Consider the following 26,702-nt stretch of genomic DNA (forward strand, 5'->3'; position numbering starts at 1 on the left):
CCCACCTATCCCCCTCCCACTCATCCCGCTCCTCCCTCCCTCGCTGCCCGGGAGAACAGGGGACGCCCGGACCCCAGAACAGCTCTAGGGTGACGCCCAGGTAAGAGCCCAGAGAGCTAGCTGCGGCCGCGCCCTCGGGGACTGAGAGGAGGAACGAACTCTGGGGGAGAGGCAGCCTCCGCTCAGCTGAAAGGCACTTGTGGCTCTCCGGGTGCCAGCGGCTGCAGATACTTGGTTCTGGAGACACTGGGAGGGCGCGGTGTCCCGGGGAGCTGAGCACCAGGAAGCTCGGGTGGAGGGAGAGTTTGGTGACTTAGCGATCACAAAGGCGGAGCCCACCGAGTCCCAGGCGCTCCGGAGCTCGCTGGCTTCCCGGAGGTGAGTGCTTGCACCCAGCGCCTCACCATCCACTTGTAAAGTGCAGACTCCCATCAGAAACTTAAGCTTGTGAACCGGGCGTAGGAAATAACCGAGGTAGTGCGCGGGAATGAAAGAACAAGAATTCCGTAAGATGAAGCTTTAATTCAGAACTTGACAGCAATCCTCTCTGTTTCGCTCTTCGTTTTCGTGACTGTGATTTATTCATTACTTTATTTAAAATCCTTTTCTCATGGAGACCAGGAAGGGGCGGCGGGAGGACAGGTGGGGGCATGCTATAAACTAAGGACAAAGGAAGATTGAGATGGTCGAGGGTCATCATTTAAACAACGAAAGCATACTTAGTTATTACAGTAAATTAAAACACAAGCGATGCATTTTAAATGGATTTTTCTAGTCCTCCCCCAACACACACACCAGCATGTCGGGTCACTTTTGGACCTGTTTCCTGAAGTCCTGTAAAAAGATAAGTAGAGGATGAATAATGCGCACACACATACACACACACACACACACACACACACACAAGTTCTTGGAGTATTTCTTTAGGACACACTTAAATTAATAAACAGTTATAAAATATCGATTTCGTTTCAAAGGACAAATACAGGCATAATCATTGCAAGCAATCTGTTGACCGAAGACCTGAGATAAAATACAAATGAGACTTGATTTTAACTTGAAAGAATTTATGAAAATAAAAATATAATAATTGTATTTGTGTTCACCGTTTTTTTCCTGCTTCTTCAAAATTCCAAACATTAACTTGATAAGTAGAAGCACATCAGTCTACTGGACACTTGTTGGCTAAGACTAGTTTCATGGGAATTTCAATGCAAGCTTTTTTTTTTTTAAGAGATGGCTGGAGCCAGCTGCTTATTCTTGGCAGCCTGGGTAGGCGCAGTGCTTGGCTGCTTAATAATGCATTGCTGTATTTTCTGCAGAAGGCTTGATGAAGTAGCCCACTGTGGAAGAATCTGCTCCTTACCTTGAATAAAAAATGGCTTTTCATGTAGAAGGACTGGTAGCTATCATCCTGTTCTACCTCATTATATTTCTGGTTGGAATATGGGCTGCATGGAAAACCAAAAGCAGCGGCAATGCAGAAGAGCGGAGCGAAGCCATCATAGTCGGGGGTCGAGATATTGGTTTATTGGTCGGTGGCTTTACCATGACAGGTAGGTGTTCCCATGCTTCCTTCTCATGCTTGCTTGTGCTCTGAGTGAGAAGACAGACATTGCTGCTTGTCCTTTGGAGTTCTTTTAGCCCACTACTTGGACAGTTTAAAGTAATTTCATATTTAATTTGAAAGAAAAAGGTTTAATCTCAATAGTACTTGAAAAAGATGAATTTACAATAAATCACTGGGTTAAATATTAGTGAAGCAAACACAGTCTTTCTTGCTTGGCTGGTGGGCAGCAGTGGTGAAAACAAAGGGGTGCAGGAAAGCAAAGCCCTAGTCTTTCAAGTTGTGAATCTGTGATTTAATACCATGGTGTCTCCATGAACCCCTTAATACAAGCATGGGGTTGTGATTGACTTCTCTTAAATGATAAATGAATATTAACTAGTTGTGATCGTTTAGCTCTAACAAGTCATTTTGTAGACACTACAATTCTAGTCTAACTATTGTCTGTTAGAAGCCTACCTTCTCATTTAATAACCATTTTCCTGAAAGGAAACTATTTACAATGTGAAAAAGAAAGGTTTCCAGGATCCTTGATATAAAAAGGAAAAAATCAGGGTGTGTCCTCAAAGGAATCCCCTGGACAGCATCTGCATTTCTCTTCCTTTGCAATTTTCTTTGTGTTAGGAGAGGCCCTTGATCTTTCTTCCTTTGATCTCAGAATCATTTCTTCGGTTTTTCATATTTGTCGTGGTCACCGAACATAATTGTGAAAACAATATAAACTTGTAAATGATTGGCAACACTTATATCTGGGCCTTGTTTAGTGAATATTTAACACCTTCAATATAATCTACTCTAGCTGGAACTCTTGACACCTCATTAGAAAAATATCTTACTAAAAATTGTATCCAAATGAAATACCCATTTCTGTACAGAAGTGCCATTGAAAGACAATTCATACTATGTGTCAGCTAGGAACCTATCTGTGCTGTGAAGATGGTCTCCATGTTCTGAAAGCCTTCATTTTGGTTGTCTGAAATCTACAGTATCCTGTATGGACTGTAGATTCTTATTTGCCAAGTATTTCCGTTGTGAATTCAGATGTTCACTTATATAGTTTAGATGGATTCATGTGCTCTTTCCAGCAGGCACTGTGAAAAGGTTGCAGAATCAAGGGACTCTGCAGACTTGATTAGTTAGCAAAGATCAGGGCCAAGTCTGGTTGACCACACTCAGGATCCTCCATGCTGTGCTGTGTGCAGCTCTCACTGATATACTACGTCTCTTTAAAAAAAACATATTGTTTCCCAAAAGTCACAAAGAAAAAATGAGCTGCTGAATGTCCAAGCATTTTATTCTTTGCTGATTATTATAATATTCTGCTACTCTTTAATAATCTATTTCATATAGCCATGCATTGTTGTCAAATACATTCTTTCATCACATGCAGATTTTTAAAAACATGACACACCAATAAAGTATATAAAATAGTCAGATGAGTCTGCTTCTTATAAAGTATTATCATAGTCTAGCTGATGTGGTAACAGTTTTTTCTCCAAGCTCAGAAGACCCTTGTCAATATGGCCATTCATTTAAAATCTGAACCATACTATTTAAGCCTCACTAGATTCAGACTGCTTCCATGAATTTCATAAGAAATAGAGAGTGGAATGTAGATTCTTTTAAAACATATACTTTAAAAGAATTTGTGTTCTTGCTCATTATTTGACAGAAATATATGTAAATGTGGGGAACAAATTGTGGCCCAGAAAAGACTAAATCAATAACAAATGGAAAGGCTGCTTTTAATCATAGTAAATGACAAAGTTTTCAGTTCTGTATCATAATAAAGGCAACCAGCCAGGCACAGATTTGATTTTTGGACGAGGGACTGCAAAGCCATGCAGTCGAAAGCAATTGCTAAGAAGCTTTGTGCTGTAAGACCAGGGAGCCATTTTCATTCTGCGCCAGGTATTGCTGGCATGTTATTGGTTTCAGCCATCTTGGCTCAAAGATGAAGTCGCAGGTTTTGAAGCATGTAAGCATAGGTTTCTTAAGTTAAGTACTCAGTGTGCTGGGTAGAGAAGAAAAACTAAAATTTCAACAGGATTTAGAATGAGAAAATCAATGAACGGTGGTGTTTAGTGTCTGCACACCGGGTGTAAAAGCTTGTGTAGAGACGGGAGTGGCCGCTACACATTTCCTGCCCACTTCAGGATTCAGCACCTAAGTTTCTCGTTAAATGTGCCTAAAATTTCTTACTCAGGAAAGTCTTCTGATGTTGATTTTTTCTTTTATTTTTGAGATTGTGATGAAATCGTACAGTTACATCATTTTTCCCTCCACTTTCCTCACTCCAAACATTCCCATGGCCCCCTCCATGTTCTCTTTGAAATTCAAGGTCTCTTTTTTCTTTAATTCCTGTTTCACACACACACACGCACACACACACACACACACACAGCCTTAGTCCCAACACACTCTTTTTTGCCTGTTGGATTGTTGGATTTAAAGGGGGATAAATTCTGGCAAGAAAACAGTTAATCACATCTTAGTGGTATAGATAGGATTTCTATACATAGAGATACAGTCTTTTACATTGCATTCTTTATGGGATGGTCAGTCTCCTGTCTGATAAGAGTATTAAGAGCCTGAGACCTTCATCATTCCATATACTTTGTGCACAGGGATCACTTTGAATCTTTCTGTTATACTCTTAGAAGTACATAAACTATAAAATCTTAAAGTTCTGTTGATTTTGATTTTTCCAGTAAGAATAAAGTATGGGACTGGGAAATATTAGGGGCTGAATATGATAAAAATTCATCATATTAAATTCTCAAAGAATTAGGAAAATATTATTTTGAAAAAAATAATCAAATTTGTTATGAGGAAAATTGGCTCGAGTTTCCTTAGCCCAAGCCAGCTTTCTTTGGTTATTTAACTCCTCTCATCTAGTAATTGTGCTACAGAACTTTTACATATCTGAAAAAAAACCTACCTGCCGGAATACTGCATTGCAGAGCTTATACGGTCACCTGAAACCCGTGGCCACTGTGTTGAGTGGTTAGGCCCAGGGCACAGCAGGTGAAGAGAGTGTGTAACCCAACTGTTGGTTCTATTTCAGCCACCTGGGTTGGAGGAGGTTACATCAATGGGACAGCTGAAGCAGTTTATGGCCCAGGCTGTGGTCTTGCATGGGCTCAGGCACCCATAGGGTATTCTCTGAGTCTGATCTTAGGTAAGTGGGTATTGAGATCCCAGTGACTCACGCAGTTCTCAGAATGAAGTATAAATAATAAGTCAAATGACATGAGCAACTATTGTGGGGAAAATTTCTAAGTAGCAATTACCAGAAATTGTTATGTAGCAGAACACCACTGCTTAGATTATTAATCTCCTGGTTATGCACTGTGTAAAAAGCCTCTTTGAACCTGTGGCCACTAGAACAGTGAATTTCTTAAACAACTGTGATTTATTTCCTTCAAAAAGTAGTATGGCTATATCATTAAAACCTAATATCAGCTCCATTGTCCCTTTGTTCCTTTGGGTAAGTGAAACTATTAAACGTTTCAATATTATATTAGAGTTCCTCATTTTGCTACACACAAAAAATGCTTTTATTGGAGTTTTGCTTACTCAAAGTGTCAAAATATTGGATTGTGTGACAGAAATGCATCAAAGTCTTCTCATGCACACCGACCTGGTCCATGTCTTCCAATTCACATGCCCTGTTTACCCACCGGACACAGCACTGTGAGATGCACTACAGAATTTACATTAGGTTGCTAAATATTTCTTAATAGAATATTCATAGGACATGTAAATTGGGATTCTTAGTACATATAGATATCTTAAAAATTCATTTTCCTAGGGGGAGAAAGATACATAGTAAAAAGGTATCTATCACGACTTGGTTCTCACAAGCACTTGTTTGATTTGTTTTAGGTGGTCTGTTCTTTGCAAAACCTATGCGTTCCAAGGGATATGTGACCATGCTAGACCCATTTCAGCAGATCTACGGAAAGCGCATGGGTGGGCTGCTGTTCATTCCTGCACTGATGGGAGAGATGTTCTGGGCTGCAGCAATTTTCTCTGCATTAGGTAAGGACTAAAGAAGATGGTTCTACTGAGTCTCCAACTCCTGAACTTAGGGTTTGGACTCTTTAAAAAAATCTTTAAAACCGTGTCGAGATCCATATTTATTCCTATAAAATCTCTATGCTTAGCAGAGTATGGCTATAGAAGTGAAACCTGAACTCAGCTTCACTTATTTTGAACCTGAATCACATTACAGTGTGACCATGAGTTACAAAGTTCATGAGTTGCTCTTGTAAGATATTTATGATTTAAAACACAATTGAGCACAACTTTTATTACTTTATAAATAATACCAATCAAAATTTCCACTTTCTCCCCTCCTCCCACTTCCCTCCTACTCCCCCCACACCCTCCCCCTCCCTTTCCAGTCCTGAGAGAGGGCAAGGTACCCTGCCCTGTGGGAAGTTCAAGGCCCTCCCCCAAACATTTAGGCTTAGGAAGGTATGCATCCAAATAGACTAGGATCCCAAAAAACCAGTACATGCAGTAGAGACAAATCCCAGTGCCATTATCATTGGCTTCTCAGTCTGCCCCAATTGTCAGCCACATTCAGAGGGTCCAGTTTGATCCCATGCTCGTTCAGTCCCAGTCTAGCTGGATTTGGTGAGCTCCCATTAGATCAGGCACACTGTTTCAGTGGGTGAACCAACCCTAGCGGTCCTGACTTCCTTGAATTGAGCACAACTTAATAATGTTAATTAAGCACAACTAAATGATACAATTTGGATGAAAACTTTTTTAAAAAATTGTCCAGGAGGACAATTAAGGGAAATAAATTTAAACAAATTATTTTTGCCTTTATTCATCCCCAGTAACTGTTTTCACTTCTGTGAAATTATCTCTTCCCATTTTCTCTTCTGATGATTGCTATGCTAAGATTGATAAACACAGGCAAACCTAAACTTTATAAAGATTTTTCAAAGCAGTAATATTGTTATGTAAGTTTTCCCTATTAAAAGCTAATATAAAACAACGTGTGAGTTCCAACCGAAAATAACATTTGCAGAGAAATGGGATCTTACAGCCTGTGGGCAGAACAGGCAGGCTTTCAGCAAAACCATCTAACTTGACATGCCAATATAAGTTTTAGTGAAAGCATAATGCTATGGCTAGTTAATGGTAAAACTGAGGATGATAGTACACAGCAAGGATTCTCTCACAAATTTAGGTGGCTTTTGGTTAAGTCATGGAAAGTGTCCAATCCCCAACTTCTCTTCACACACATCTCCTCTTGAAGGTATAGATTTCGAAGTGAAAACAACCGTGACCAGTTGCTGAAATGTGAATAGCCCCAGGAAGGCTGCTGAGGCACATGGAGATGCAGACCCTGGAGAAGCTATGTGCCGCATCATTTGCATTCTGCCACCTTCATTCTATTAGTCTCATCAGCTCTAGGACCGCTCTTCACTGTCCAGTCCTCCTGACTGTTGATCATTCTCCTCACCTCTGCACCTCTCCCTCTTGCTTGCCTCAGCCAGACTTTCTTCACTGGAGTCGGTGCAGGGGTCTCCCTGCTTGCAGGTCTGTCCTTCTCTAGAAGCCAACTCCTTGTAAATTCAGGCTCCATCCTCCTCTTTTCTTCTAAAAGCCAAAACATCCACAGAATCTGTAGTCATGACAGAGCCTTTGCTTTTCTCTTCTCCTCATGCCCCTGTGTCATGTCTCCTCCAGAACTGTGACTCTTCCACCTTGCTTCTGGCACTTTATAAATCCGGTTGCCAGGGTGTCTTTGGACTCATCTCCAGTGTCTTCAGTGGGACTGTGGAAGGTCTCCAGTCTCAGTCCGCTTTCTTTAGATCAAAGGCAGGCCTGTCCCAGCCCACTGCATGTGGAGCTGGGGAACAGCTGCAGAGCTGGCCTCCCACAGCCCTCTTCAATGGGTCAGGAGGCCACATCCAGGCCCCCTCCCACACAGCATTCCCTACCTCTTCTCCAAATGAAAGAGCAAGGCTTAAGTCTACAGTCAGGTGCTAGGTGGTTAGAACAAAAGGAGTGTCCTCCCATTTTATATATGCCAGACCAGCTTGTCTCCTAGTTCCAGTATTATCTTAGGTAGCCTCTGTACCATCTGAGATCAGTTCAAACCAACTTTGTCTCCTTAGCCTCACAAATTCCTATATAATCTAAGGTCATGGTTTTGGTTGCTAACTATGGAAGGAAAGAAATGAGGAAAGGAAGACAATTTGCAAGTTCATAAAAGACATCAATCACTCCGTGGAAAATGCCACGCCCCTGTGCTAAACAGCAGTCTTCAACTTAGAACCTAATGACACAATGTTCAAAAAGAACAGTCTCCCCAACCTGACTCTCATTAGTGGAGAAACAGGGGGAGTTTGCTTGTCACATGTTTTGACACTAGAAATTTCGAGTTTAAGAACAGACTACCTGCCGAGGTATGGCAGAAAGGAGTGGGCTAAAAACAAAATACAAAATGCTAACTCTGACTAAATAAACTTCCCAAATAATGGTTCTGAAAGGTGAATAGAACTAATGAGCTGAAGTCTCTAAAGCATTTTACAAATACAAAATACGGTGGATAAACTCTGTACTGCAATAGGATTACTTCTGCTAATATTTGCCTATGTCCGCATATTTCTTTCATGCATATGGAAAAGTGTGAACAGTCCCTCGGTATAAACACACATGCAAAGTAACACATGCACACATACACTACAAGCAACAAATATCTACACACACACTGTTGCCCTTGGTAGAAAGTTGTGCTTTAGAAGCTCGTGTCTATTATAAAGTTATTGTCTTTATTCTTTGATTATAATTGCTGGATATATTTCAAAAGTAGTGCTTGTAAGAAATAATCTGGGGACACTTAAGATCAAGTTTAAACTCTATTTGTGTTCATTTTCACCTAGTATGAATGAGCATTGGGAATAAAAACATAGGAGAATCTTTTCTCTGTAATTACAACATTTATTTAAGGTAATACAACTACAGAGGAGATTATTCTCCATGTATGTTCCAGGTGGGAGCAGCTTCACAGAGCCCCTGGAGGATAGTTGTATTCATAGATTTCATCCACACCATCTCTTCTTTTTCTGTTTCTTTCTCACTTTTCTTTCTGGAATAACGTCTTCCAGATATGACTCGAGCATTTATCCTTCTCATGTTTTGTCCACTGTATTAAATAAAACGTGCTGTCTCATGGTGCAGACCAGTAGTCAGTGAATGGGTAACACTAACATCCCCAAAGTTCTCTGGGACCTGTGGCTTCTACTACATCTTTTCCCTTGCTTACTGTGTCCTCACACTTGACATGAAGTTGTTGAATCATACTGAACTGTGATATCAGCCAATATCAGTCAATACCAGTTAATCCCAGCCTGTTGTTGCCAGGCTACGTCTGATTATTATTTTCAGTCTGGAATAAATCAAACTGTTGATGACACCTTAGGCTGCATGAATTAAATGTGTGCTTATATTTATAGTAGCTAAATTCAATGACTTGTTTTATAACTTTACACCAGCAGGTCGGGAGATGCAGCTTTTCCTCACTACAATCAACATAATCATAATAGAAAGTATTTTCAGAAAAAAATTCAATCCAAGTATATTGTGATAGAAAGACAGGTGACCTCTCCAAAGTCACGGAGTTTCAACCAGAATAGTATTTCCAAAGACTATTGCTGTGAACTTTGCCTATAATTAAACTGTAAATTTTATGAAAGCAGAAAACACCACCAAAAGAATGACAGAGATTTGTAACTAAAATTCCAACATGAAAAAAAAAACTTTTGAAAAAGAAAAAGTACCCTGTCCATACATTAATTCTATCATTTATTTAAAACCCTGATAAATAACTGACCTCTTGAATGTTTGGACCATAGCTCTTTATTATATTGCTCTTTTTATTCGAGGAAATTGTTCTATTAATGTAGTCAAAGCTAAAAAAGTATTTTGTAGTTTTGTTTTAGAACAGCCTGAGTTGCCCTTTAAATAATAGATGTTTCTCCCTGGTAGGTGGTATACACTATGAGCATGCCTATTGAGGAGTAGGAAGAGGGAGCAGTGTTCCAAACTGCCCATTCACAAAATTCTCAGTGGGAAGACAGGCAACAAAAGCAATGCTGTAAGGCAAGAAAACAAAAACAAATACTGAAGATGAAAGCTACTTAAACAATCATTTTCTCTTTTCTCTTTTAGATTTATTTTGTGTGTTTGAATATTTTGCCTACATGGATATATGTGCACTGTGTGCCTGATGCTGATGAGGTCAGAAGAGATTGTCAGGTCTCCTGGACCTGGAGAAATGGATGGTTGTGAGCCACCATTTGGGTGCTATGAACTGAATTAGGGTCCTTTGCAAGAACAATACGTGCTTTTAACCACTGATCCATCTCTCCAGTCTCAAAACTATGATTTCTCAAAGCCAAGATTCTTCAGTATGTTATGGGTAGAAGCCACATGCTTACGATTTAACGAGATCTATGGAGACTTTGAAAAAAAAAAAGAAATTGATAATTACATTTACCAATTTTATTATTTTCCCCTGTAAGTTTGACTCAGTTCTTTGGTATCTTGTAAGGTTTGTGCATTATTCTGGGCTAGCAGACAGCAAAATGGAAATGAATATTCATCGCAACTTATGGAAATGAGTGCTCATGCCTCTCAGAAAGACTTCTTGTGGATGTAAGGAAGGCTGCTATACATGCTTAATTGTCAGAATTTTATATAGTCAAAGCATTACAAGTTCTGAGAATGGAGTTATGTTTATCCATATTTCTAGTTGTTCTGTTGCAATGGGTTTCAGATAGGTCTTGCATAGACTGTCTAGCGAAACACCAGCTTCAAGTATATCCTGCTATATGTAGGGAGATGCATACTTTATTAAGACTAAAATTAACACAGCAGTTCTTTCCCCTGCTGTCATCCTGTACACCTTACAAGCCCCTAAAGTGAAGGACAAACCTACTGTGACTTCAGTTTAGAAGCAGAGTCACCTGTGTTCCCTGACCACTGAGCTGCCTGGTCATTTTCTTCTAGGGGCCACCATCAGCGTGATCATTGATGTGGATGTGAATGCGTCGGTCATTGTCTCTGCCCTCATTGCCATCCTTTACACCCTAGTGGGCGGGCTCTACTCTGTGGCATATACTGATGTTGTTCAACTGTTCTGCATTTTTATAGGCCTGGTAAGTGACCCCGCCCTCATATTTTATCTCCTTCTTTCTTCCTCCCTCCTTCCCTTTCTGCTTGTCTGCCTCATTTCCTTCTAAAATATAATATTTGACATGACTCAGAAAAAAAATCAGTGGATATATGATTTTTCTATCATGAAAAATACACAGTAGATTTAATGCTATCTGAAATACTATTTTTTTTATGAACTTGTTAGATCAAACCCCTGGTTATTTTTGTTAGCATTTGACAGAAAGGTATGCCCTAACACCTACAAATCCCTGGGTTCTGCTCTCCACCCCTGTTAGTTTGGATCAGGCGTCCTTGTGAGCCTCTTTCGTATTCAGTGGCAACACTTTCATCTCATGAGCAAAATTAATTCATTGGTAATATGAGAAAAATACTTCTTATCGTCTTCTGTTATTTACCACAGGGAGACTGACAGGACATAGATGCTGTGCAGGCATCTGAAAATGAGGGGTTTACTTACATACAGTATCAGCAAGATTTACTATTTTTGTATTCCTCTGTAAATTAGATCACACGCATGTCTTATTAAGTAAGGAATCCTATCACTGTGAAGAATGACTAGTATTAGGACAGCAGTGAACGTACTTCTGGGCTTATTAAGTTTATCCTTGTCTGCTTTTTAAGCTTGGTATCTTCAAGTCTTAAAATGCAAAGCAACAATTCCATTTATGACAGTATACAACGCCTAATTCATAGAAAAGGCATGCAACTAGAAATGTGTATCTGTTCCGTATCAAGGGCTGACGTGGGTCCATGTGCACAGTCTCATTACATGCAAGCATCATGCCCACTGTCCTTGTGCAGAGCCGCAGAGAAAGCATGTGTACTCATTTTCCCAATCAGGATCCAAAGATCCTTGATTTTCTTTTTTTCTCTTAATTGTTTTTCTTATAGTAAAATCTCCACTGACTATTTTAGCTTTTACCTTCCATGTTTGGAGATGAAAAATGACTCCCATAACTTTTTAATGTGACTTTGCATCATCAGTAAAAATGTCCCGGAGGAATTCATTGACTGCCATCTGACTTACACTATAAATATTAATCCCTATATAGCCACAAAAACTACATTTCCCCTTCTTCTTTTAGACATCGTTTGTGTTGTAAGATGGCATTCACACATTTTAAAATTAAATTGAGAATATTTAATTTTCTCACGAATTCTTGGTTGTTGTTTTTTTTTATTATTTTTAAATTGCCCAAACTAATTCTGCTTCTTACTCAGCATCATCGTGGCCATCCATAAAGGATGCTGAGACCACAAAGGCACTTCTCGGGGAGTGTCAGAGGTGAGGTCAGGGTGGTGAGGGAAGCTCTCATAATTGATGCATTTGTTATCCCAAGAAGCCCAACCCCAGGGGAATGAATCTATCTACCAATGATGTATATCCTGCGTCACTGCTCTGTATGTATTAAGACATACAGACTCATGAATCAATTGTGTTGGCATAGGAAGAGAAGGGCAAACCTATGTTGGGATATATATTGGAAATTTGGGGGCCATAAAGCATAACTAAGTGGATAAGTTATGGATGTTAACTAGTCTTTTATTCCTAAGTTAAATTAGATCATGTGTATGCATTATTCACTAAGGAATACTACATAATTATGGGTTTCTTAAAGTACTATAGAATTGGCTGTCTAAATATAGTTTATTTTCCCAACTTTAATTCCCATACATACATACATACATACATAATCAATCCATACCTTAACCATTCCTTCTCAGACTATGTAATTCTGTGGGTTTTGTAACCATCCTTGGAGATCTGAAACTGAACACTTGGTTCACTTAGTTTTAGCTTCTGGCTCCTGTTTCATGTTCTAACCCAGGAGCTGTTGACTCTGCCTCCCAGTCTTACTAACACCTTTCAATTTCCAATGTCACTGCTAGCTTTCAGTCCTTTGTCAGGAGGTATAAGAGACTACCTGTGGCACTCCCATTTGCTTCTGTGTTTTGAAACTCACCATTAGTGTTCATGATATTAAATGGAAATATTTGTCAACCTTCAGAGAATGTCCTCTAGTTTCCAATTACCTACAAAACAAACTGAAATTCGTTTAGTTTGAAGCTCAAGGTTTTCTTCTTGAGTCTTTGCCTCTTATTTTCAGAAGTCGCTCCTCTACCAGCAAGCCTTGCTGCCCAGCAAATCTGAACACACACAAACACACACTCACACTACTACATACTTTTGTTTTCTGCAGAATGGTCAAAGATATTCATTCATTAATATGACCAGGAAAGAGATGATTCAAGGATGTGCCCGTACACTGACAGAGAAGGGCAGAGCTGAAGAAATCAGGAGATATGAGACAAGAAGCACATAGACACTATTCAGCTTACGGCAGGCTATGTGGAGTGAAATCAGTATAAGCCTAAAATGCTCATAACCCACAGGCCCTACCACACGCTACTGCTCAGCAACAAAGCTTGCAGAAATATGTTTGTTGGTTATTTTTGTTCTGTGAGATGGAATGTTTTCTTTCACAAATAAGCTAATTTGCTTCTAATGGTTTATACGATTCTATACAGTCAAACACATGTGTGGTCAATGTGTTTTTTCATTTTCTTTCTAAATTTGTGTTCCATGGCATCCTATAGAAAACATAATTTCAGGCCTTTCTCAAGCTGTGCCAGTTCTGAGAAAGATGAACTAGGAACAGAACTTGTGCATGTCCAGGACAGTTGAGCTCATAGCCAATGCTCCAATGTCACTCTTTGTTCCAGTGGATCAGTGTCCCCTTTGCCCTGTCACATCCTGCAGTCACCGACATCGGATTCACCGCTGTGCATGCCAAATACCAGAGTCCCTGGCTGGGAAGCATCGAACCGATTGAAGTTTACACCTGGCTTGACAATTTTCTGTTGTTGGTAAGAGACACTGTGATCTGAGAAATGTGATCTAATTGTTGATAAAATGAGAGACATGTTCAAGATTTCACATGTCTATTCTAAGCTTCCCCTGCCGATGCATGGCCAGATCTGAATTGATTCCTGTCTTGGAAGGCTGGAGCCACATGCCTTGGCTCTCAGTGCATGAGGTAAGTTGGGAAGCATCACTAGGAAGTGATTCCAGAGGAGGAATCCTCAAGAGACAGAAGGAGCTTGAAACACAAAGAACCCTGGTATGACAGCCCTGTAAGAGAAGGGCATAGGAAAAACAATGGCAGAGTGCAGGCCGAGGAAGAGGGAAGAATCATGTAAATTCTACCAGACTTTATGAATCTGCTAACTAAAGAGATTATTTATGAAAATAATACATTGCATTGAATTTCAAGGTGAGAAACTGATAATTTCTTGTAGAGGAAATCAATTATTTTTTTCCCTTTGTAGAGGACTGATAATAGTTTATGAGTTTATTATGTGTGTGGCACTTTACTGAAAATGAACAACTCTTCAACACTCAAGTTGGGTGTGTCTTTTCTGGTAAAGGATTCCCCGGTAAAAGGCAGGAAAACATGGGGAAAAGTATGTTTCCAATAGAATCTTCTCTACTAAGGCTTGAGAAGAAATCCCTTGGCTTTCTTTTTCCTGGAATACTTTGTGAATCTGAATATAAAGAGTGAGACATAAAATGACATCTGCCTGCTAATGTGTTTATAGCTACATGGAGATGATGAAAAGCAGAAGCGGGCAACTTGTTGTCTATCAAAATGTGCCTGAGCTAGGAATCAAAGCAGAGCATCACAATCTCATGGTCCTTTCCCCCATACCACATTGACGTCCTCATGAGGCTCATCTATAAAATAAAACATTATATACAGTTCTTTAGTCAGACTCATGATCACAATTGTTTGACAAGTAGAAAACGAATATATGTTGAGTGGAAGGAGAAACCAGAGAAGTAAACTTCGGATTGGAATACAAATGGTCTATGACCTCTGGTTGTTTTCCATACCTCTCTATGCTAACATGATTCCTAAGTTCTGCTAATGGCCCTGGAAGCCTTTGTCAGCCCCACCACGCCTATTAGCTCTACATTAGACCTAAAGCCTTCTTACCTTGGCTCCCTATTGTTATTCTTCTACACTTATTTTCCAAGTTGCTCTCTTTCTTCAGCAATAAGGGCTACCACAACAAAGTACCACTTACAGAAATTTACTTTTCAATACTCTAGTAATAGAGTCTGAAGTCAGACAGCCAACATAGGTAGGTTCTGTCCAGGATTCTTCTCAGGTTCTCGGCTGCTAACTTCTCACTGTGCCTTCCCATGTTGTAAAGAATAAGTATATAATTCAAAGGTCACCAATCCCTTTTGAAATAGCTTCACTCTTATCATCTGATTATGCCTCCCAAAACTCAATTTAGTTGCAAATACCATCAAACTGGGGTCAGGTTTTCAGCATATAGACTTGTCTTTTAGAAAGCATAGGTAGATTTTACTTTACTTATAAACTATGGATGTTCAGGATGGTTCCAATGTTCCTAAAAGTAAATAAATTCATATAACATGGACATGGAATACTAATGACATACTAATGTATAGGTTTAGAAAGAAAGAAAAATGTTTTTGGAAGATTATAGATATGGGTTGGAGAGATGACTCAGAGATTAAGAGCATTGACTGCTCTTCCAGAGGTCCTGAGATCAGTTTCCAACAACTACATGACAACTCACGACCATCCATAATGAGATTTGATGCCCTCTTCTGGTGTGCAGGCAAAACATACAGACCACACACTGTATACATAAAAACAAATTTAAAAATAATATAGATTTTAAAAATTAAATTATACATTTTGGAATTTATTTTTAACTATTTGCTTTGACTTCTGAATATGTATGAATTTACAGGAAAGAAAATTACTTTGAATTTAGTATATCAGGAACTGTGCTTAATGAGACAAAGTAAAGAGAAATAAGACAGCCATGCTAGAGTTAAATCTCTGAAGGGAAGGCACAAGGTGTCATAGGAAGCTCCTTCATCTATTCCCTCATTCAGATACTACATACTGAATACAAACTTTTTACCTGTCTGACATCAAGACAAGTATCACTACTTCAGGGGAAAGTCAATAATGTCCCAAGTTTCTCTCTGACCATTACTCTATACCCTGAAATCTACTAATATCTTATATGCAGTTTTCCCACAGTGTCTGGGTATTATGGTGATGTATGCAGTGGTCCCATGGTGCCTGGGTTTCATGGTGTTTTTACTTGTTTCATATTCATATCTCTTCATGGAACTCTCCTCTTCCTATATGCCCAACTTAGATGTCATCTCTGCAGACTTTATTGATGGATACATAGGCATCTACTTATCTCCTTTTCTCTCAAGCCCAAGTAATTGTTTCTTAGTTTTGTTTCCATGCAGATGCCTTGTAAACAATTATACTGCAGCTCAATGTCATCAATCTTTTTTATTCTGTGTCTTCAATGAAAAAATTTTTATTGATTTTTATTGAGCTCTAAATTTTTCTCTGCTCCCCTCCCCCACTTCAACCCTCCCCTATGGTTTTTTATGATGGTTGAAGTTTCTGTCCCAATATAAACTGAAGACTTCTGGATAATTTTAAGGAAGCAAAGAACAGATAAATTAAGGAATAGGAAAGACTGTCTAGTGTAGTCACAAAAGGAAATAATGCAAGGAATCTATTATTTTTTTTCTTTTTTAAATAAATCACTATTAGCTGGGAAGCAGTGGCACATACCTTTAATTCCAGCACTTGGGAGGCAGAGGCAGGGGGATCTCTGTGAGTTCAAGGTCAGCCTGGTCTACAGAGTGAGTTCCAGGACAGTCAGGGCTACACAGAGAAACCTTGTCTCAAAAAATCAAAAGTAAGTATATAAATAAATAAATACATAAATATATAATAGGAAAATCTACAGTTACAGGTAGGACTGATATCCTCTGGGTATTTTAAGAAGCTAGCACGACTTAGATATCTTAGAACCAACAGAACTTGTTTTTCATGTCTGACTATGAAGCCCAGGATTGAGGCACTGGCAGACTGTGTTTGGTGGGGGCTGGTCTTTCACAGATAGCACATTCTTGCTGCATCCTTACTTGGTACAAAAGGCAATCAACCTCCCCTAAGTTTTTTATTGCTCTTTTGTTTGTTTTATTAAAACGGACACTAACTAGATTCATGCTGACTCCATTTTCATGGTACAGTGAATTCACCCAGACCACAACAGTGATACGATTCCTTTACCCAGAAGATCAGAATTTAAACTGGCAAATGTGGAAGCGGCCAAAACCTCACGACTCGGCAAACACAGTTGCCACAGCTGGGATTTGTGGTCTGTGGAGTGTGTTCCATACTTCACAACTCTACTAAAAGCATTCTAAATGCACCTGATTGATGCAGTGTTACAAAGCTCCTAGAAAAGAACCCTTTCATTCGCCTCCTCCTTTGGTTTACTCTGAATCCCTGGGCTCTCCTGCAGATGCTGGGTGGAATCCCATGGCAAGCCTACTTCCAGAGGGTTCTCTCTTCATCCTCAGCCACCTACGCCCAGGTGCTGTCCTTCCTGGCAGCTTTTGGGTGTCTGGTGATGGCTCTCCCGTCCATATGCATAGGAGCCATTGGAGCCTCCACAGGTAAGCTTGCACCTTTGTCACATTTGCAAGGTCATGTCCCAAATCCCTAAAGGCTATTTTCTCTTCCTTATAGCCCGCTTACCCCTACACTGAAATTAATTTTTTCTGCATGATCCTACCATGCCTTTGTTATAGCATTCAGCAAAGGGAATTCTAGTTCCATGATCTCTACCTGGCTTTTGTTGCTTAGTCAATGATGAAACATTTGGAAAAAAACAACTTTGTTATGTTAGCAGCTGTGTTCTGTCAAACAGGAGATCAACTGTGATGCTCACAGTATAACCTGAGGTAAGCAGTGGGACATAAAAATACCAGTCCATTTTGGCTACTCCATGGTGAGTTTAACTAAAAATGGCAGAAATGAACACTGAAGACTTTCCAAAGCCTCCCTGGTGAGCCAGAGAAAAGCAGAAAGTGCAACCCACTGGCTTAGGAGACAATCCTCCCGGTCTCCATGGACCACTGTGAACTTGAGATTTTACCTTTTTTGTTTTCAATAGTTTGCTAACCAAGAGGGATATTTATTTTCCCTGCAGAAACTAAGCAGTAAATATATTGGTTAATATGGACTAAATACTATGACAACAAAAAAGAGCAATATAAAATGTTTATTTCCCTGTTGGCCTCTACGCAACATTTCTGAAGTCTTGCCTTTAATTTTCTTGAACTTGATCATTCCTGTCTCTTATGTTTCTTCCATGGTAGACAGAGGAAGCAAGAACTCCTGTAAGGGCACTGACCATGCTTAGGAGGGCTCTACTTTTGCATCCTACTCACCTCCCTGCCTAATAGCAATAACACCACCTTAAGGACTGGGGTTTCAAAGAGCCGGGGAGATATAAACATAAGATCATAAAATAATGACAGAAACTGAGATCTGTGGTTAGTGGAGCATTTTATGAACTTCAGAACTAAGTTACAGCTGTTTTAAGTGTAATTGGGAGGCAGCTTTTAGCATGTGGAATGAAAATACATACTATTAACCCATATTGAAAAGCATTCTCTAAATACAGGTAATTAAAACAGATTAGAAAGGGTTTATCACCCACCCTGTTGTCTCTTATAAAAGTAATGCCATTTATTGAGTTACTTTGGTTTATTTATATTTTAGTTTTTAAAACAGGAGTTTTAAATCACGATTTGCAGCATAATCTTCCCCTTCCATGTTCATACACAATATAAAACAATAGCTGAATAATAAAAGCATTTGGCAAAGGTGTCTGCTTCTGTAAAAAGAAAATATGGTTTGTTACACAAGAACAGATCAATCCACCACCTCCTGAGTGTGTGTTTGCATGCACGTGTAAGCCGGGCAACAAAAACCAGCATATGGCTTACTGTTTTCTAGGATTGAGTGCATATTATTGGTTATGATCTCTAGTGACTTAACTTCTCAGTTGCAGCTTTAGCTCTCAGCATATAAGCATGGCTTTAGTGGTGACTGTAATGGAAAGTGGGGGAGTGGCAGCCTCCAAGGAAACCACTCCTTCTTGGTCCTGACATTACATCAAGGAGACCACCAAATACCAAAGAAGCTAACTGATGTATATAGCCAGGCCCCTTGTCTCCTTCAACACAGGCTGTAACCAAACAGATAAGACAAGGACAGTGAGATGGCCCGAGGGTAAAATTACTTGCCACTGAACTTGATAACCCAAGTTCCATCTTTGGAACCCATGGTGGAAAGAGCAAATTAACTTCCACAAATTGTCTTTTGACTTCCATATTCATATGCTGTAGCACTTGAATGCTACAGATGCTTGGGCACACATGTATACACACACACACACATGCACACACACTCATACACACAAATAAATAACAAAGTGGAAGCTATATATTCAAAGATAAACTTATGTTTCAAGTCATCTATTAGACCAAATTCAAAGACCTCCAAAAATTCCAAACTCCATGAATGAAAAGAGGCTGTCCTTAGCATGATGTGCCCCCTATTTCTCCTAAAGAAAACCCTATGTAAGATGGAATTGCTGAGGAGAAAATTGACAAAAAGGCAGCTCCAAAGCTGTTACACAATCTCCAGGAAAAGGGCGAGTGATAAAAAAAAAAAAAAAAAAATCGGCTGTGATCTCTTTGTGTGCACAGGTCTCTGGGCCTTACAGAATGAACTTTAGGCTTCCACTCAACTCCAAATGGTCTGAAGGAAATGTGTGGTTTAGGGAAAGTTGGTTGTCTGAGATTCTGCTTATGCACTACTGTGCACAAAGGGCCCAGCAGGTGTGACTCAGCCTCAATGCTATCAGCACTCACAGGAGCCAGGCAGGTCAGCCATGTTACAGGACCAGCATAGGGACTTCCCTCCTCAGCAGACCACACAGGGACTCTCAGTGGTGACCGTTGTTTCTGCTCCACAGACTGGAACCAGACTGCCTATGGATTTCCAGATCCCAAGGCCAAGGAGGAAGGAGACATGATTCTCCCGATCGTACTACAGTACCTCTGCCCTGCGTACATTTCCTTCTTTGGGCTTGGTGCTGTTTCAGCTGCTGTTATGTCCTCAGCTGACTCTTCCATCCTGTCAGCAAGTTCCATGTTTGCTCGGAATATCTATCAGCTGTCCTTCAGACAAAATGTAAGTCCAGCCTTCTCACCAGTCAGCATCTGTCATTACCTTTTTCATCATTACCACTGCATTCACTGTTATTGGATATTATGTGTGATTTTGTATGCAGTATGGCAGGCTGAAATGCTTATGGTAAGTTTGGAAAGTTTCCAAATCCAAAACTTTTTGAAAACCAGCAATATGTCACGAGTGGGAGGCCCCATACTAGGAAACCTTGTTTCATTCACAAAATTACTAGACACAGTGTTACAAATCGCCTTCCTGCCATACCTACAGGGTACATATGAAATGTAAATTAGCTTCTGTTTTAAACTCGAGTTTCATTTCTATGTATCTTATTATGGAACATGATATATTCCAAAATACAAAAATAAACGCCTCTTGGTACGAAATACTTCTGCTCTCAAGCATTTTGGATAAAGGATAATCAATCTGAGTATACATATTGAGTCTGTATTGCAATCCAGCCCTTATATTGGCTAAACACACATATTTAAATGTAGTGAATCACAGCAATGCATATTATTGCTCATTTTCACATGAAAGGGAACATATTAGTGTAACTATTTCTGAAGAAATATCATATTACTAGCTTAAATTTCTTGTCTTTTTGTCAAAAGCAAATGCATCTTCAAGTGTTTTAAGAAGCATTTAATCTGGTTAAATATGCTAGGATGTTAGAAAGTTCTGGTAGCCATAAATCAAGGGGAGCTACTTCATACTACTTTTCTAACAACTGCTGTGGTCTTTGACTTCCAAAGGATACCCTTAACATACAGTCGCCTTTCAATTTGATTTTCCTTACAGAGCCAAATGGATCTAGGCCAGTTTGCTGCTGTGGTCCTTGGAGGACAATAAACCCCTCCCTCTTAAGAGCTTTTCCTCTATCATGTAAAATTTGGATTCTCACCCGTTTCCTAGGCCATAGTCAGCAAAATAAGTTCACTGGAACCAATGCGATGGCTCAGTAGGGAAAATGAACTTGCCAGCAAGTTTGGCGACCCAAGTTCCATCCATGGAACCCACATTGTCAGAACTGACTCTTATAAATTGTTCTCTGACCTCCTCACATGCACAGTAGCATGTTCATTTGCACACACATACGTGTACCTACAAAGGCAATTTTTTAAAAATGGCCCATTGATTTTTTTCAAGGAAATCCCCCTTAAAACACCTGATTTAAGGCACCAAAAAAGTAGTTATCTTTAAAAATGGTAGAGCTCTTACAGAGACCAGCCTTAAGGGTGTCCGTACTGTCAGTGCCTAGTGTGGGTGAGATCTTACTTTGCCTTATTTTATGTGTGACATCCAACCCTAGCTCCTTTCAGCTTATCCCCCGTACATTCAGAGAAAGGTTCCATGATGTCACTTCATTCATATGGTACAAGAAACCCTTGTACCCAATTGCCATAAGTTACACCAACTTTGGACATGGGGGACTACTGTATAAGATCAATGTTAAACCATAGACATTTATCCTGTTCATCTCTTAAAGAGCCAGCACATTGTTTGTAAAGTTGACTCTGCATTGATTCCTCCCAGGCATCAGACAAAGAAATCGTGTGGGTCATGAGGATCACAGTGTTTGTGTTTGGAGCATCTGCCACAGCCATGGCCTTGCTGACAAAGACTGTGTATGGGCTCTGGTACCTGAGTTCTGACCTAGTCTACATCATCATCTTCCCACAGCTGCTCTGTGTACTCTTCATCAAAGGGACCAACACTTACGGGGCTGTTGCAGGTTACATCTTTGGACTTTTCCTGAGAATTACTGGAGGAGAGCCATATCTATACTTGCAGCCCCTAATCTTCTACCCTGGTTATTACATGGACAAGAGTGGTATATACAACCAGAGATTCCCCTTTAAGACTCTCTCCATGGTTACCTCATTCTTGACCAACATTTGTGTTTCTTATCTAGCCAAATATCTATTTGAAAGTGGAACCTTGCCTCCGAAACTAGATGTATTTGATGCCGTCGTTTCGAGGCACAGTGAAGAGAACATGGACAAGACTATTCTAGTCAGAAATGAAAACATCAAATTAAATGAACTCGCACCTGTGAAGCCTCGACAGAGTCTAACTCTCAGCTCAACTTTCACCAACAAAGAGGCTCTTCTTGATGTTGATTCCAGCCCAGAGGGATCTGGGACTGAAGATAACGTACAATGACCCCACCTAAACTATACAGAACAGAGCGTTGCTGTAGGATGGTCTTGGAAAGAAGGTTTGGAACACATCTAACAAACATTAAAATATAAACATTTGGGGGTGGAAGCTTTGCAGAAATAAAAAGTTATAATGGACGAATTCAGAAAAAATAGCAATTGCACAGAGAGAGGGAATCAAGTGTGAAAACAATGGCTTTATTTCTCATCGTGGCACTTTTACGTTTGAGTAACTTTGTTAGGGCATATAAAAATGAAAAAAGTCCCAGCCAAAGAAATGGCCAGATATTACGTATCTCTATTGTGGAAAGAGGAAATATATATTAGCGAGCCCTTGGAAAGCAGTCTGAATGGTTCTGATCATCTCTGCTGGCTAATGCACTGGACATTAGGTTAATTACTACAACACGTATACTGTGTTTATTCTCAGTCACTACTGTAAATTATTCAGTGAGTTTACCAGTTCACCTCTCCCCACGTATAGATTAGCCTGCTTTTCCATCATCTGAATGTGGCATTTGCTCAGTTTTCAATGTGCATTTTCTTAGCCTTTCCTGTTCTGCATGGACATGCTCTCCCTCTCTATCCCTCCTTCCCTCTCTCCCTCTCTCTGCTCTTCCTCCATTTTTTTCTTTTCCTTCTTTCCCCCACTCCTCCCTACCTCTCCGCTCTCTTTTCTCTTTCTTTCTTCAGATTTTATTTATTTATTTATTTATTATTTATCTATTTATTTGGTGGTGCTGGAGATCTATCACACGGTCTTGCACATGTTAGATAAGGGCGCATCAGCCCCACAATCTGTTGGTTTTTTTTTTTCTTCAGTGATACCATACATTATTCTAAGCACAAACAACACAAACAAAAATTTATGTAATAGTGACATTTTCATGTGTAAGTGATGGAAAATAGGGCCCACATTGGGATGGAAAGAAAGCACTGAATTCTTTGAGGATGTCAACAATTGCCATACGCCCAAAGAAAGTATCCGAAGCAAAGCATGAACAGTTATTGGACAGCATTACAGCAATAAGTTTAGAAGACGATTAAGAATGGGGGGAGAGGGAAAAAAGCATATTTCTAGCTCTGGTATACGAAGTGGTGTTACCCCTTACAAATATAATGCCTTGGCTTATTTTCTAAGTCAGTATTGGAGGCAAAGTTGAGCCATATATTAAGAAAGGCCATTGTCTAACCCCTGTTACATTGTCTAATCACCTGTGGTGATTGCTGCAACAGCATGTGTTCACTGTGTGTTTATTACCAGCAGTTCCCAAACAACTCACCAAGGGACTGAAAAACAAACCACATTCATTTGTAGAAATTCATTAATAGAATATATTAAAATTAAGGGTCAGTTCTGGGCCCACAAGTGTATATACTGAATTCCAAAATGTAATAGAAAATAAAAAGGTAAAACAAGTCCTGAAGAGAAAAAAGCCATCATTTTTAATATCTGGTTTGCACATGACTTTCAAGAGGTCAGTGATTAAATGTAATTTTGCTCCTGTCTGTAATATTCGACATCAAGTACAAACCTTGTGCTCTGAGCCCTAGAATTCTTTTCTACAGTTTGCAATTGGAACTGTTTCAAAGCATCAACAGGTGGACATCCTTTGCTGAAAAACGTGGCTTAAAACCCCAGTGTGCTTTTCAGAATGTAAAGTGAAATGATTTTACATATTGTAATGTCCTATGTCTCATTGTTGTTTCAAAACTTGAGCCTCTTTAGTGAATCATGTATGTACTTAAGGAACGGATGATTCCTTCATCTACCAGGTTTTCTCAGAATCAATTTATTAACAGTGGAGTGCTTGCAAGTATGGAGTCTGAGATTCTCAAAGATGGGGTAAGAAAAGAGTCAAGGAAAGCACAGACAAAGAAAGAGAAAACTTGACATGAATAAGTATTAACCACAGGGGTGCGTTTTGAGGAACATGGTATTTCAGACCCACCGGGTCTCCCAACATGGACTGGAGTGAATTTTGAGCATCTCAGCATCATGTGTCTTCCCTTCACATGGGCGTACTATGTGCTTCCATTGTGCACATCATGAAGCCTCACTCATACTGCAGAGCCCACAGCAAAGCATGCTCTTTTCACAGACATTACATTCTGTAGTATTCTTACTCAACGATTGTCCAAATAACCTTATTTAATTAGAAGAAAATAATATTAATGGTAATTAGGAGAGAAACATTTGCCTCATCCAAAATATTAAACCGAAAGAGCGTAAACTAATAAACGGTGGATTTTTGTTTTGGTTTTTGAAGCTGTAATATACACTGTCAAAACAGTTATCAAAACTTGCATACCCATAAAATTTGCTGAAGATAAACAAGATGATATTTAAGGTATTAAAATATCAAAAGAATGAGTGAAGAATTCTAAGACATTAGTCATGTATTCTGGCATGAATTCTCTCCGATTTCCAAGCGAGGGAAGAAGCTTCAAGGTGCGAAGGTCTGCTCTGTTTTGGCATTGAGACACCTGTATGTTATTCCAGACTCGTGTAGTGTACCTCATTTTCATGTCCATCTTCAGTGAAATCAAAATAACACAGGTGTTTCCCTGTCACTTGGGAGGGAAGACCCTTGAATAATATCAGAACAAAAGAGGAGTTTCACTCCCATACTTTACTAATGATTGTAACACATATCTTAGGTAAATTGCATTCCTCCACATGTTCAGAGCTTTGTAGCTGGAGTGATATGTCAACAAGCTGTTCAAATGCTCAGTGCCAAATCCAATTTCATTGCAACAAATAAGTAATGAATTTTATGTGAATATCATATGAATGTAAGCTTGAAATGAGTGAATTTAATATACTGTGTATAGAAATTTTTATTTGTAAATAATGAATTAGCATTATATTTTACACATAATTCATTTTCCTTCTTATCATTCTACAAAATTTACTCTTGTATCATATATAATTTATTATAAGTTTGTCATACTGTATGTTTGCTACTGCATAGACAAATGCATATAATGGTTCCAAAACCTATATTTTTATGTATCAAAATATTATACAAAGTTATACTCAAAATAAGTAGATTTACAAGTATATATGTATGTGTTTAAACATAATGATAATGTATTAAATTATGCCATTGCAATCCAGGATAGCATGTCTAGATTTAATGTTTTGGGGGGAGTCTCTCTTTACATATAAATGGTACTTAAAGACAATTACGCAATGGAAGTGAAATAAACAATGTATAGAAAGATACTTAAATGTCAAGTAGAAAAACTGAAACTTAAAAAGTTTTGGGGCAACTTATGCATTTTATCTCATAATAAGATGTACACATTCATAGATTAAACATTATACCTAAGCCCTTCCTTTGAGTTAAATACATCAACAAACTGTACATTCCATTAATATAAAAACACTTATCTTCAAAAAAAAATAAACAATCTGTCTGTTTCCTGATACAGGACACTGAGCCAACACATAATGTCAAACTAGTTCTCAGTGTGTCTGAGAACAGTCTCCTGTTTCTTGTTTAACCCTTTCAGGTCATCTTCAAATCTAAATTATATCTAGCCTCAGAACTTTGACCTCTTAGGCCTTAAACAGAAGTATTATGCCTGTAGACAAGTACAAGATATGTGTACATGTACAAGGGCATAAAAGTTTATGGAAGAAGGAAAAGTACATCCAACAGGAGAACAGGGCATGTTCATGCACCAATGGAAGATATTCTTCCATATATCATAATTGGCATACAATTCTGCTTTATCTCAAACGTACTGCAATGGGAATTATTAGAAATTAAAATACAGGAAGCATAAAAGGAGAGTCAAACTGGTTGCATGGCCTAAATTCCCACTTTTTCAGGAGACTAAGGCAGGAAATCTGAAAAACAAGAACTGCCTAGGCTACAGAGTGACCACTCTAGGCCCCTCTAGGCAACTTTAGGATTGATTTAGCCATTTCTTATCTGGAAGCAATGAAACACATAAACCAAGGACAATTTGGATTTAATGAAAGAAATTTGTAGTAGTGGGTACAGCCAAAGGAGTAACTACAAACAGGCTCCAAGAGCACAGGATGCAGCTGAATTAACCCATAGGAAACAAGACTTATCACTCATGCTTATTGTCACAGGGAGATGGTTAGGATTATTGAAACTCTAGAGGTATATTTCAGCTATGCAGTACTTTTGATTTGAGCATCTTTATGTTCTAGAAGACTCTCTTTAGTTTGGCTATATCCTATTTCGTTGGATATAGCATAACTTGGCAGCTATTAAGGCTAGGACCACAGAAGAAGACACATACATTGACAGCTGTATTTCTTTATCACACACTTGTGTGGGTTTCAGTCTTACTGGGAATGATGGTATGTACCTCTTATTAATAAACTATAAATTATGCACAAATTCATATGGTAGACAATCCTTAGAACAGGAAGATATAGAACCAAAGACTCTGCTCTCCAACTAACTACTTTATCATCATTGTCATTGTGGAATCTACATAATGGACGAAGAGGTTAGAGGTTTTAGTGTGCATTGGCTTACAGATCATATTTGCTTCACAGCCACAGCTTTAACAAGTTTCCAGACTGTCTATATGCACCCAAATTGAACTCTGTATATAACCATGACCTTAACTAAGAGGGCTGACATCACA

At 39.2% G+C, this 26,702-nt stretch overlaps 1 protein-coding gene across 2 annotated transcripts; it reads left to right on the forward strand.

The window, feature by feature from the left end:
- Slc5a7 (solute carrier family 5 member 7) lies at positions 1-25,022 on the forward strand. Of its 2 annotated transcripts, none has more exons than XM_057751270.1 (9): positions 1-100; positions 1,323-1,556; positions 4,635-4,748; positions 5,456-5,611; positions 10,607-10,755; positions 13,499-13,642; positions 17,162-17,315; positions 19,688-19,905; positions 21,439-25,022. In XM_057751270.1, exons 2-9 carry the CDS (start codon positions 1,379-1,381, stop codon positions 22,066-22,068), a joined length of 1,743 nt encoding a protein of 580 aa, XP_057607253.1. In that variant the 5' UTR covers positions 1-100; positions 1,323-1,378; the 3' UTR covers positions 22,069-25,022. The 2 variants fall into 2 exon arrangements, with proteins under 2 accessions (XP_057607253.1, XP_057607254.1); XM_057751271.1 differs by lacking the exon at positions 1-100 and adding an exon at positions 254-378.
- Positions 25,023-26,702: the final 1,680 nt, after the last annotated feature.

The sequence above is a fragment of the Chionomys nivalis genome, chromosome 19 (assembly GCF_950005125.1).
Source record: "Chionomys nivalis chromosome 19, mChiNiv1.1, whole genome shotgun sequence".
Taxonomy (NCBI): Eukaryota; Metazoa; Chordata; class Mammalia; order Rodentia; family Cricetidae; genus Chionomys; species Chionomys nivalis.